This window comes from Lissotriton helveticus, chromosome 9 (assembly GCF_964261635.1).
Source record: "Lissotriton helveticus chromosome 9, aLisHel1.1, whole genome shotgun sequence".
In the NCBI taxonomy this organism is placed as follows: domain Eukaryota; kingdom Metazoa; phylum Chordata; class Amphibia; order Caudata; family Salamandridae; genus Lissotriton; species Lissotriton helveticus.
Genome location: NC_136070.1, coordinates 91,848,782 through 91,862,370, shown reverse-complemented (window position 1 = coordinate 91,862,370; position 13,589 = coordinate 91,848,782). Strand labels below are relative to the sequence as shown.

At 42.0% G+C, this 13,589-nt stretch overlaps 1 protein-coding gene across 1 annotated transcript in view; it reads right to left on the bottom strand.

The window, feature by feature from the left end:
* Positions 1-1,513: 1,513 nt before the first annotated feature.
* Positions 1,514-13,589, bottom strand: part of PLEK2 (pleckstrin 2) — a 66,325-nt gene continuing 54,249 nt past the window's right edge. The window contains exons 7-9 of the mRNA XM_078659541.1: positions 10,600-10,683; positions 6,457-6,535; positions 1,514-3,039 (exon numbers count right to left, since the gene is read on the bottom strand). Coding sequence (XP_078515667.1) covers positions 2,912-3,039; positions 6,457-6,535; positions 10,600-10,683 — 291 coding nt within the window. The 3' untranslated portion in view covers positions 1,514-2,911. The remainder of the gene's footprint in view (positions 3,040-6,456; positions 6,536-10,599; positions 10,684-13,589) is intronic.

The window sequence follows — 13,589 nt, the reverse complement described above, 5'->3', positions numbered from 1 at the left end:
CAAGGCAAGATGTCCGCCGGCAACCACAACCTCCCCAGAACCGGGTCCGCCGAACAGCGGTGGTTTTTCCAACAATTATGGTGCAAGGTAGGGGGCAAGCGGGGAGCTAAGAACAGGGGATAACGAAAAATAAAATTAAAGCAAATCCAAAAACGGGTTTTTAAAAAGATATAGTGCGAAGCACAGGAAAACGCGACCAGCGCGACCAACAGCGAGGCGCTGATGTAACTCTCAGCCTCAGGATACCTTACCAGGTAATCCCCTCGTGATGCTCGCCCTAAATAGCGTGCTCTCCGCGTCCCTGATTACCTGGACGCTCCAAGATGGCGCTCACACTCCTCTACCCAAGGCAAGATGTCCGCCGGCAACCACAACCTCCCCAGAACCGGGTCCGCCGAACAGCGGTGGTTTTTCCAACAATTATGGTGCAAGGTAGGGGGCAAGCGGGGAGCTAAGAACAGGGGATAACGAAAAATAAAATTAAAGCAAATCCAAAAACGGGTTTTTAAAAAGATATAGTGCGAAGCACAGGAAAACGCGACCAGCGCGACCAACAGCGAGGCGCTGATGTAACTCTCAGCCTCAGGATACCTTACCAGGTAATCCCCTCGTGATGCTCGCCCTAAATAGCGTGCTCTCCGCTTCCCTGATTACCTGGACGCTCCAAGATGGCGCTCACACTCCTCTACCCAAGGCAAGATGTCCGCCGGCAACCACAACCTCCCCAGAACCGGGTCCGCCGAACAGCGGTGGTTTTTCCAACAATTATGGTGCAAGGTAGGGGGCAAGCGGGGAGCTAAGAACAGGGAATAACGAAAAATAAAATTAAAGCAAATCCAAAAACGGGTTTTTAAAAAGATATAGTGCGAAGCACAGGAAAACGCGACCAGCGGGACCAACAGCGAGGCGCTGATGTAACTCTCAGCCTCAGGATACAAGTGCTAACTCTAATTCAACATACGTGCTGTCTGTGATCCGTAAGCACCTAGACATCTATGGGTATTAGTGCGCTACATAAATTCCATAACATAACTAAGAGGCAGCAGAGTGCTACTTTAATCTTCACAGAACAACAGTGAACAGGCACTTAAAACTAATAGTAAGAGGAATTGAGGGAGTTTATAGTGCTAATGGGTTTGAAAAGATGGCGCTCCAGGCGCCTTAACCAACGAAAAGAAACTTACATGTGAGAGTGTAAAGAAAACAATAAAACACACAATTGTACAATCATATTTGGGAACAATCTTTTCTATATACAAAATCTATTTATTTATATTACATGTCAACCAAGACGCAGAAACAACAACACCTTTGCAGGACAGAAGTCACAAGCTTATGTGCGTCCTGCACCAGATAATCAATACATCAATAGAAAGTGAAATCCTCAAATGTTGTGGTATCAAAATATCATTGGCGGAATAGTGCCTGACATGAAGATTGTGTCCTAAATATAGTCTACGAAAATATTGTGCCGTTGTAGTTAGTAATAAAACATTGACACACAATGACATAATATTTTTTTATACAATATTTATGATAGACAACATTTCTATATACCGTATTCTGGCACACAACACCTTAATCCCATCTTTTTTTCCATTGTGAGCTCAAAGGCCTAGCCCATTGACTGTTTTTCATGCCATACAATTTACTAAAAAAGATTTCTGAGCGCTCAACATTAAAAAATGTGGGTACTTCCATTTTAGGATCGTGAGGTTCTCAAGTATATGTCGAGCGAGGCTTGTCCCTCCTAATGTAACAAGTTGTACTATATCACATCTATGGCTTCCAAGTCAAAGATCTTTGCCCACGCAAATGTCATTGCACACAGTACATGGACTGATTCAATCGTTCTGAGCCGTAATGAGCTCGTCTAGAAAGTCTCATAGCCCTAAAATGGCGGCACTCACAAGCCTATGAGCTTTTCCAAACTCATAGCTAAGCATAAAAACAAAAGAATGTTTTCATGGGTGAGCATTATGAATATTTTAACAATAGGGCTGAATTTCCTCTTCAAATCTTAAAAGTTATGGTAGGCTCCCATATAAAATATTGTTGATGCTTCCAGAGAAATTATGACTCTACTATACCTTTATGTGACTATTTTGAAAATGGTTAAGAAAAATACATTAATATCAAATCACTCTTGGTAGGCAATGTCTTTCTGTTGGTTGCTTACTTTTTCCATGAACTAAAATAAAAATATGAATGTCAATAAAGTCACCAAATAAGAAAGTGGTAACCATGCCTCAACAATTCTATATAAAAAAATCAATTCCAGGCAGAAACTGGTGGCTGTGTTTGAATCAGAATTAAAAGTCTTGCTGCTACTCAGAACCTTATATTTTTCTCCAGTGCACATCCCAGCGGGAAAATTTTAGCAAAAAGTTTGCATGGAAGCCTGTGGGAATTAATGCATGCACTGATATTACTTTTCCTAATAATTCCTAATTACTGAGTCAAAAACTCTAAATGGGACAGTAATCTAACAGTCCGGAACTACTATACCTCATTGCTTCCATACATTAGGGGTGTGAAGTAATTGATGTGGTTTTCTGAATGCTATTAATGAGCACCACAATGCGAAGACGTTGTATCACTCATGACGTTGATGCAGCTTTCAATGGCTGCTTCGGATGGGTCAAAGTTGTGTATGTCCTCTGTTTGTTACAGCATGGCTTTTCATCCCAGGGCATTGCAGTAATCCAGCTGCATGTCCCTCCGGCAAGGACCAGCCTACTATTGCCGTAAAGTTCATGTCTCAGTGTCAGTCGGCGCTTCTCGGTAGCACTAGAGTAGCTCATGGCAGTGGCAGCTTGCCTATTATCCTATAGAAGCTTTTTAGGACAGTCGACCTTCCTGAGACGCAGTGAACACCAGATCTGCAGCCCAGTGTCGGAAGCGCCAACCTTCATGTTAGCGGCTTGATGGCTTCTATCCACTCTATCCGTTCTTCCTTGCATCCCGCCTGGATGTAGTAGTGAACGTCTTTCTTGGTTATGATCTTGAAGAGGTTTCCTTGCACGTTCCCTTTCACTCCTGTGGGAAGAAGAAAGAGGCAATGAAACAAATAGCCACTTTATAGCAGGCTAACAAGACACGTGAAGGCACTTTCATACCAGCTAGTGCAGTGATGTCATTAGGGGTACATGGTAGAATAAATTGAAGAACTTCTAAAACCTCATGTGTCCTCTGTGAAAGCCCGAAGTGACAGCTAAGTATGCTTCTGTAACCAGGATCACACAGTGAAGGGTAGGGATACTCAAAATTGAATGCATTACTCTTGAGGACAGTCGATAAGATGGCTGGCCACATTTGTCTCGGTAGATAGTGGCTAGGCACGACTTCAGAAGCTGCATGTTCCAGCACCCACATGAACTGATGTCATGGGAAAGCAAAAATCTATTATTATTTGAGTGCTACATCTCTACAGGGCTCTGTTTTTATTAGCACATCATCTAGGATGTCATAGTGCTTACTATCATTCCCTACTGAATTATGATCATCATAGATTGGCATAATAATATCCTAGAAGAACATAAAAGAGAATATTAAAACTTTGTTGTATACTTGTGCCACCATGTACATTTCCTACTATTGATCTAAGGTTTTTTATGTGCCTTAATTTTTATGAAGCTCTTCCACTATGTGCTGCAAACTAATTTGTTTTTCAACTTTTACTCCTACCTAAGTCTATTTTGTACAATACCGAGCCACGTAGGACTGCCAAGGTTTTTGGGTTCATAATTTAGATGGTGGTTCTGAAATGTGAACTGCCTTCAGGATCACCCACATTAATGAGAACTCTTCAACAAGCCCTTATTTTCTTTTAATCTTAGATGAGCGACATGATGATGCATTCGAGCTTGGATATCACCATATGAGAATCCAACAATGCCTGTCTCATCGCGTGTGACATCACAAGTAGATTCTGGATTCCTTGGAAACATCATGTTGGTCACCTCCTGAATTCACTATGTACAACCCCAAATTTTGATGGAACTACTTTGGCAGGGCTATCCATTTCGTCATAAAGCAATAAGGGGGACATGATAAAAATATCAGGTGTAGGGAAGGAAGGAAGGGACAGGAAGGCAACAAAGAGAGAAATCGAATAGAGAAACTAGAAGTACCACCTTCCCAAGAAGTCTCTCTTTAACAGTGTACTACTATATAACAGGATGTATGACATTACAACGCATGCTTTTACCACGCATGCCTTTACAACGCGGTTTTTACAACGCATGCCTTTACAACGCATAGTGCTTTTGGGCGCTGGATAGTGAATAGTTTAATTTACTATTCTAACTCCAGTCCCCGTGGATAGTAGGGAAGGTGTTGGATAGTAAATTAAACCTATTCCCTATCCTAGAGCGCCCCCCAGCCAGCGCAATGCGTTGTAATGGTTTGCGTAGTACAAGTTGCGTCGTAAAGGCACTGCGTAGTAAAAGTTGCGTTGTAAAGGATGTTTACCATATAACATGACTACCAATGTTTATGTCTTTCTGTCATCAGATGTCTCCTTTATTCCCTTCATATAAGGACTTGCTTCCTCTGGACTCACAAGACAAAACTGTTATTGCTGTGGGTGACCTGCAGTCTGGCTGGATTCTACACCTATAGCCAGAAGGTCCTTCCGTATAAACATCAGTTTATGCAGCATCTTCTGCACTAATGCACTTACACCAGGAAACATGAGGATCCTTTTGTTATCATTCGGGAGATTTTATTTAAAAGTCAATACAATCCTAATGATGTAGTGACTGCACTTTGGGTCTGGCAACAGCGAAAGGGCTGTTACGCTGAAAGAGGAGTGCTCCATTCAGGATCTTGAGGGTCAGCGATAGGCTATTTTCAGCAGAGGCAGGCAGGTAGACTCAGGTACTCCAGGAAAAAGCAATCAGTCCTCCAGCTAGGACATCATCCATAGCCATGGTGGAAAACCACACAACCCAATGGTATTCATCTAGCATACTCCAACACTTCAAATGTCCCTTAAAATGACATCAAAGCATTGATGGAACCCTTTCAAACCGTTGCCACCTCTTCAAGCTCCAAAGGCCAGACCTCCTACCACTGGTCATTGTTGTCCTTCCAATGAAACCTTACTATTTATTCCTGACCCGCAACCTTCTACGGTCTACATTCAATTGCTCCCAATGATTTCTCTACCCTTTCCAGCTTCCTAATAATTTTCTCAAATGCACATATCATTCTTTTTGATTTTTTAGGAGATCCCGAGTGGTCATCTCTCTGTTCCCCTCCTCCTACTGGGCCTTTCTACTCCTCTAATGTGGGGTTAAAGTCTTCTTAATCTCTCTTTCTTTGTCTCTCCAATGTTTTATAGAATGAATTCACAGCCAACATGGGACTGCCATGTAGTGGCTTATTCCAGAACTAGTAGTATGGTGTGGCCACTCTGATTATAGGGGGTCCTCTTCTGCCGACCCAGTCTCTACCCCGGCAGAGTCATTTGGCTGCTGGTATTATGGTTAGTTCTGTTTACATCTGCTCATTCCGGTCACCTCCTAAGGGGAGGCAAGCAGCGCTTTGTCCTGATGCTGATGTATCTGCCCCCTGCAAACTACAATACACCTCTCACCAGAACTACTACAGTTTCAGATGCCTCCCATGCCTCACGTCTGCCATCTTTGATCCCACTATAATGCAGGCGGGCCTCCTTACAGTGCCGCCTCCTCTTATACCACAGGGGCTCCATTCCAGGTGGATCCTGTCGCCTCGCCACTGGCTACTACTGCAGCATGCCCAGGTCCATGAACCGGCAAACCACACAAATGGCTGTGGCCTGAGTAGGGGCAGATTGCTTTGAAAGCAGGAACTTGCCACCATCTTGCGCACCATCAGGCTCCACCCCTGCTAATATTTTAAAATCTTACTCACAGTTACTCCGATTGCAAGAAATAAACATGATCTTCTTCAAATAGTGGTATCGGCATACTAAGCTTCTCCTTGACCATTGGTACCAGACCAAGTTCCATCTGGCTTTAAATAGGATCATCAGTGCAACTCTTGATTTAACAATAATCCAGTTATGTCTTTCACAGGCCGATGAGAACTCACAGGACAATTTGTGCATTCTATTTGATAACAATAAAATTCAGCAATGGGCCAATGTGCAATAGTGTGCTATTATCTAACGCAAGTGGACATTTTTATTACTTTTTGTGCTGAAATCTTCTCACTGAGAAGCCTCTCTTGGACAAACCACCCAATGACGAGGCAAGTTTTATTAAGCATAAGGGTGATGATGCTAGTGAGTTCCTTCGAAGTTCACCCTCTACCGAAAAGGCTTCAACAACAGCTCTCCCCTTCCGGACATATGTAAGCGTCAACAGTGCAGATGCTGTAAAAAAGAGTCTATTGCTGAATGTCCACTGTATAGCAAATAACTAGGACAGTGTTTGCCAAAAGCCCTTTTTGAGAAAGGCAACTTACCTATTGGCACTCCATTGTCCTCCAGAGCAGAAATAAGGCACCCACGCAGAGGAAAGCCCCCGACCGGTCTGTTGTCGTCCTGTCAAGAAAGAGCAAAATGTTGAGAGTGTAGTCACATCTTTGCTGACTAGAGATAGAGGAAAGCAGTCTGTTGTCTCTGCTGATTGTAAGAGCAATCCTCTGCACACCATCCACCTCAGAATCACTGGCCTGATCCAGGGCTACATTGGTCTTTCGGCCACCCCCCTATAAGCTGCAGGCGAGGGGACTGCTTTCAGAGGACCATGCGGTACCATGACCATTGTAGCCGTGGCCTACTGCAGTGTGGGGCTGCTTTCAACATTTAACGGAGGACTGATTTTGATTTTAAGTCTGGCCTGGTCCTTTAAAACAAAAGTCAGATATTTGGGCCCCCAAGCCTGCTTCCTTGTGGGAATGCAGAATTTAGATTTTTAGGAATTCCAAAAGGATTCCCTGGGTACTTCTGGAAAGACAAGAAAGTCGCTGGTTTCCAGCCATGATGCTCCTGAAATCCGTTTGTGAAGTCTATTTTTTCACAAGCAATTATCTCTTTATATCTCTTCATGTACTAGCATACTTCTTTTTTCTATTTGAGGAAAAACATTTCCATCCCCGCTCTCTCCAAGAAATCCCCGTTCTCTCCAAGAAGCCCCACCCCTTACCCTAGACTCCCCACAATTTTAGGGGTGTTTCTTTCTCATTCCCACTATTGAAAATAAATGTACTCCTGTCCTTCAAATGAGTACATCTTCAACCATATCCAGAAAGGAAAGGGTCAGGAAAGTATGTGTGAATAACCAGAGGAAAGGATTGTGGTTGTGCACAACGTTTATGGCATTCACTCCATGGAACACCAACTTCATACTCCTAGCACTATATATATGCACACAAAAAATATTAGTATGATTAAACCTTTTTTAATAGTGCAAATCCATCTTTTGTGCATTGCAAACATGGACTTACACTCGTCATAAAAAGGTTTTTGAAGGTATGTGCTAAACTTGCATCTCCAAATTGCATTGTGGATAACACTCAAAGAGTGTTTATTAATGGTATATAACAGCAATATAACACTTAGTATAACAGTGTTTCTTCTCACTCACCCACCTGGGCCAAATCTTTTGAGGACCCTTAACCCAGCAAAGTATTAAAAACAGTAAATGCAAGAGAATATTGGAATAGTTGCAGTAAGGGGAGACATACTGTGTTTTCAATCTAATTTAATAGATTCATATCAGGAGATCAGTGGGTAACTCCCCCAAACGTCAGAGCTACAGTTCGTTCGAACAATTGGTTCAACATAGTCTGGGCTGCGTCCCATAAAGGCTTCAGTTCATACCCAGTCAACAAATGTACAACTGGTCAATGGTCTCTATGGTAAATCTCATGGGATTAACAGATGTGAGTACATAGGGGATTCTGGGCTCCACCAAGGGCAATGAAAATGAATATTGTGCAGCAATGTGCTATAAATAAAGTTGCCCTAATAAAGTTTTCTGGTCAGATAACTTCCTGGATAATGACCCTGGATCTCCGCCAACTCATTTAACAGGGTTGAGAAATCTGGGCACCAACTTTGATGAGCTTCTAACCTTCCAAGACCAAGTAAAAAAAAAACTATGTCCAACAGATGTTTTTGCCTTATAGTATTGAAGAAAAGCATTGCATTGTTACCTAAGGAGGATGGAAAAATTTGGGCTCTAACCTTCTCAAGATTGGATTACTGCAATAACCTATATCTAGGTGTGTGACAAAATGCTATCTAGCAAAGTTACAACTCCTTAAAAAAAGTGCGGTCCTTCCGATGTATGGGCTGAGGAGAATTATTTGTGTCTCATATAGGAAGAACTTAGAATTAGGTTTAAAACACTTTTCTTGGTACACCAGACAGTTTACAAAAAAGGCCCTACACATCTATAAGGGAAATGTCAAAGGTACACTCCATGCAGTACACTTTGATCATCACTAGGTCACAACTTGGTACGGTTAATGAAACCCGCCACAGCGACTGTGCACTTGGTTATTTTGCAGCTAGGATGTTGAACACTCCCGTGGGAGGTCACAGAAATTGAGTCCCACCTCCCTTTTTGGAAAGCTTTAACAATGCTCCTTGTTGAGTAATTAATGCTGGAGAGACGTACAGTAGGTTCTGATTGATGTCATCGCCAGGATTACCTTTCTGGGTAAAAGTTGCGCTTTTGAAGTTACCATAACATAACAGAATATACAATGACAACATAGAGTTTGTGTAGTGTTTTGAAAGGCGTGAAGGATGAAAGACAACCGAGAAGGAAGAGATGGGCAGAAAAAGGGCATCAGCCAAAAATCAGCAGGTGCCCTATCTGCCCCCTCTCTGCTCCCCAGGCTATAAAAGAGGCATGAAACCACTTAGTTTCTTATGACCGCCTCTTAATCGACTCTCACTGGAAACCCCTTGCCAGTCGTCACTGGACTGCTAGTTGGAACGCATCAGGAAACACTGCCTTACTTAGGGTCGGGCTTCCAATGCTTTTTTACTGCCTGTAACCACTATTAAAATCATGATGGGCCTAGACAGTAAAATAACAAAAATGTTCCCCACTCACTGGGATACAACTCCTTACACTTTAGGTACATTCATTGTTTAGTTTCAGGAACAACCCTGTGCTTTGCAGATTCTTTCTGAAAATCAAAAACATGCCCATCAGTCTGGCATGGCTTGGCAGGGCAGAAGGCATTCACAGTTTCACCCAAAACGCTTCTTCCTTTAGGTGGGAGTAGTTCTGGCAAACAAATTATGCTGACATGGCAGGAATCTCCAAATTAGATGAGCGAGCCACCACTGGGCTGGCAGAAGATGGGTCTAAGCCACTCCAGCGCCTTGGAGGCTTGTCCACATGGAGCTTCATGAAGCCCATAGTCCCAAAGATGTATGTAATGTTATGTTATGTTATGTTACCAAGTCTTGAATAGCGCACAGCTGGCCCAGCAAAGGGGCGTCCTGGCGCTCCCAGCATCAATAAAGCGGGCCAAACACCATAACAGAACAACACAGAAGAAAAACCACAGAGAGTAAGTTAAAGGATAGAGAAAGGTTTTGATGGCTTTCCTAAAGCCCAACAGACACTCCATACTAGGTATCTGAACCCCATAATGATTCAGCGGATCAATGGGGCGATCAAGGGCGGCGTGCAGTACACCTGTTTAAAGTGAATATGGCAGTATCTTTGGAACAGAGAAGGCTTCTCTCCTGGATATTATAATTAGGGCTCCCAGTTTTATAGTATTTATTTTATTGACATTTCCGTCTGTATTTAGCCATATTTATTTTTTGCTAATTTTATCTGTATTTATCCATATTTACTTTGGGTTTTGTGGAAAAATGACGCTGAAATTAGTATATTTCCACGTTTATCTAACAGATAAATATGCCTGTTTGCTTGAATGCCTGCCAGATTTCAGTGATATGAACACCTGCAGAAGATAAATCAATGCCCTTATATGAAACTATGCAGATTTCAATAACCTTGTGCATATCTACTGGTGTTAAATCCTCTATACTAAAATTCCTTCCTTTTTTAACCCCCTCACCTATCAATTCACACAGCTATTGGCCTGGCAGTCATGGCAAACAGTATTTAGAATTACTCAAAAAGCAACCCAATTTCCGTTTTAATCCACATTTAAAAATAAATACAGACAAGAAAATAACTGTTTTCAAATGGAAAACAGGGAGCCTTAATTATAATTAACCCTTTTTTAGATGATTGAGGAACTGTTTTTCTATGATATCATTGTTTTAAATTATAATTATTTTTGTTATTCAACCAATAGGTAATTACTTACTATAATTAACCACTCGCAAATAGATACTGCTGGATTAAACTCTGGCAGTGACAGTGGGTTTTATGATGCCAGTTAAAAAAACAGAAAATAAATTCTACTGGTGAAAAGAATACGTATAGAAGCCAATTATCAAAATTAACAAAAGACCATGAACCAAAGCTCAAGCTGGATTTGTCTTCAGAGCAGTCCGGCGGCTGTCCAAAGAATGACAGGCTTCCAAATGGAAAACTGGAATGTCTACCTTGTTGGACACGGCTCATGGCCTTGAAGTAAGCAGAGTTTATCTTTAGGACTTACCCGTGTGGGGTCGTAGTAGTGTAGAAATGCTGGGTCAGACCTCAGGACGAACAGCCGCACCTTCCAGTTTTTCCTTTTGTGTCCCTGAGAATGAAAGCATGGGTTCAACGTGAGAAACGAGCTGGGGACTGAACACATTGGAAAACGTTCACAGCCTCAGAGGAATAAGGGAACATGATGCCTGCAGATTGGACGCTCCAAACCCATCACGGCTCAACTATAATTGGGGTTCTATGAAAAGCAAGGGTTGAGGCAAAAAGAATGCACCTGCTTTCACCTGTGGCTTATGAGTGGTAGTGGTGGTGCTTGTGATTCCAAGGAACACAACCCTGTTTGTTCCTTCAAGGGCAAAGCCCAAAAATTGCAATAACTGATAAGAAATCAGCACCCATCCAAAAAGTATTTCCTTTAAAATTTCAAATGTCCACAAATACATATGAAGGTGCACGATCTTGTAAAAGAGGATCCGGATTCTTGCGAGATTGTCTTATTCAAATTCTTTATTGTAGTATTTCAACACAGGAAAAAATCCAAAGACACAAATGGTTTTGTTTCTTAGCCAGCCAACGCGTTTCGTCTCATACAATGAGACTTCTTCAGGGCCTAAACGTCAATTGATAATCACAAATCAGTACATCTTGGTAGATTTTCTCAAAAACAGCGTGTTATGGTAATTTCTCTTTATCCTGACAAGATGTGTTCAAAGAGATAGAACCCGTACAAAATCAGGAATCCCTGTCTATCAAATAGTTGTATTTTTAACACTGTTCTTGTTTTGCTTGTTCTTGATAATCTAAGAAAGGTATGGTAACCAGCAGAAATTCCACATGAACACTACTAAAGAGATAGAACCCGTACAAAATCAGGAATCCCTGTCTATCAAATAGTTGTATTTTTAACACTGTTCTTGTTTTGCTTGTTCTCGATAATCTAAGAAAGGTATGGTAACCAGCAGAAATTCCACATCAACAGTAGTGTTGATGTGGAATTTCTGCTGGTTACCATACCTTTTATTAGATTATCGAGAACAAGCAAAACAAGAACAGTGTTAAAAATACAACTATTTGATAGACAGGGATTCCTGATTTTGTACGGGTTCTATCTCTTTGAACACATCTCGTCAGGATAAAGAGAAATTACCATAATACACTGTTTTTGAGAAATCTACCAAGATGTACTGATTTGTGATTATCAATTGACGTTTAAGCTCTGAAGAAGTCTCATTGTATGAGACGAAACGCGTTGGCTGGCTAAGAAACAAAACCATTTGTGTCCTTGGTTTTTTTCCTGTGTTGAAATACTACAATAAAGAATTTGAATAAGACAATCTCGCAAGAATCCGGATCCTCTTTTACAAGATTGTGCACCTTCATATGTATTTGTGGACATTTGAAATTTTAAAGGAAATACTTTTTGGATGGGTGCTGATTTCTTATCAGTTATTATAATTGGGGTTCACTGGGCAGAAGCAGGCACAGTATGTGTAAAATCACAGTGTGTAATTATCAGAGACAGGAATAACTGTAGAGAGCTTCTGTCACGGTTTATATATTATTACAATTAAAAAGTATTTTGGTTCTGTCTCCAAATAAAAAGAGAAGCAAGTGGTTTTATTATATATTTTTTGTTTTATATAGTGCTCAGCACTTCTCGAGGGCCATTTCAGAGCGCTTTGGAAGAGGAGGGTTCCACAAAGTTAATGAACTTCCGGTTGTTCCAGGTCCATCCGTGAGTAGCTCGTAGAGTCCAGGTTTTTGCTTTGCATTCTGTGACTTGTAGCCCTCTGTACCCCTTTATAAATGCAGATCTATACGTCCGAGAATCCAAAGGAAAACATCTTGTTTGAATCAGATGCTCAGACATGGAACAGAGTAACTTGAGAGGTCTGAATGAGCCTGATTATATAGGTAGGTGCCTGCTAGAATCAAGTGACAAGAAGTGTTGAGAAGAAGATGAGGGCCAAGTCACAGACGCATTACGCTAGTCTCTGCATCTGCGCTCTCTGGTGCTCTTGCCCGTGTTCTCCTCGACTGGTCCCCTTATTGCTCTCTCCCTTGCAAGCATCTCCCCCACCCTGTCTGTTCTTGCTCCCTCCCTTGTGTGCATCTATTTCCTTCCTGTCCCAACCCCGCTACCCAGAAATACTCCGCCATTGACTCACCACCTCCCGGCAGACTTATCTTTTTTTTATTTTACCTTTTTTTGGGTGGGGCAGGCAGCAAATTGCTGCAGACCCTTCCGCTTCCTAAATAAAAGTGCTCTTCTGCTACTTCAATTTGATTTTTTTCATTTGCATATCTATCTTGGAACTATCATGGAAAAATGGTTCCTGTGTCATGTACATATGTCACGCCGTTCGCTCGCGTGCCTACAACACGATGTGACCACTGCAATCTCATTTTGCCTTTTTGTGCAGCATCGTCATATTTGCCAGTGCGGTACAGTATGAACAAAAGGCATTGGCAGCGACAAGAGGTCTCAAAGGCGAGACCTATTGGCTTTGCCAATGCTTGTTTTCTCTGCTCTAGATGCCCCCTTAAACCTAATGTGTTCGCGTGTGCTTACTGTCTTGATTGCTTCCACCAGCAGGGCCCTCTTTGCAGCCCATACCTTCTCTTTTGTGGGAGCAAGGCTCTGGATTAGCCGCTAACTTCAACATATTAAAGTTGATGTAGGGCAATGAAAAGGTTTACAGTTCTGCAACAGCATGTTTGTATTCCCTAACTCTAGTGTCTAAACACAATGCTCTTTGCTTCTCTCGAGTGTACCGTCTGCATGCTTTCCTTTTAACTTTCACCTCCATGTTTGGTTGTCCCTGTCTGGCAGCCCCTGTCTCCGATCCTCACGTGTTTTCCAGCTCTTTCTATGCATGTCCAAAGCTCACTCACTCGGGTCTGCCCGGTGGAATCAATGCTGCCAAATGCACCAAGTCCAAGTTTTATCCTTTGAATTCTGGAATTTTGCTCTATTATAAATTTAAAAACTACAAG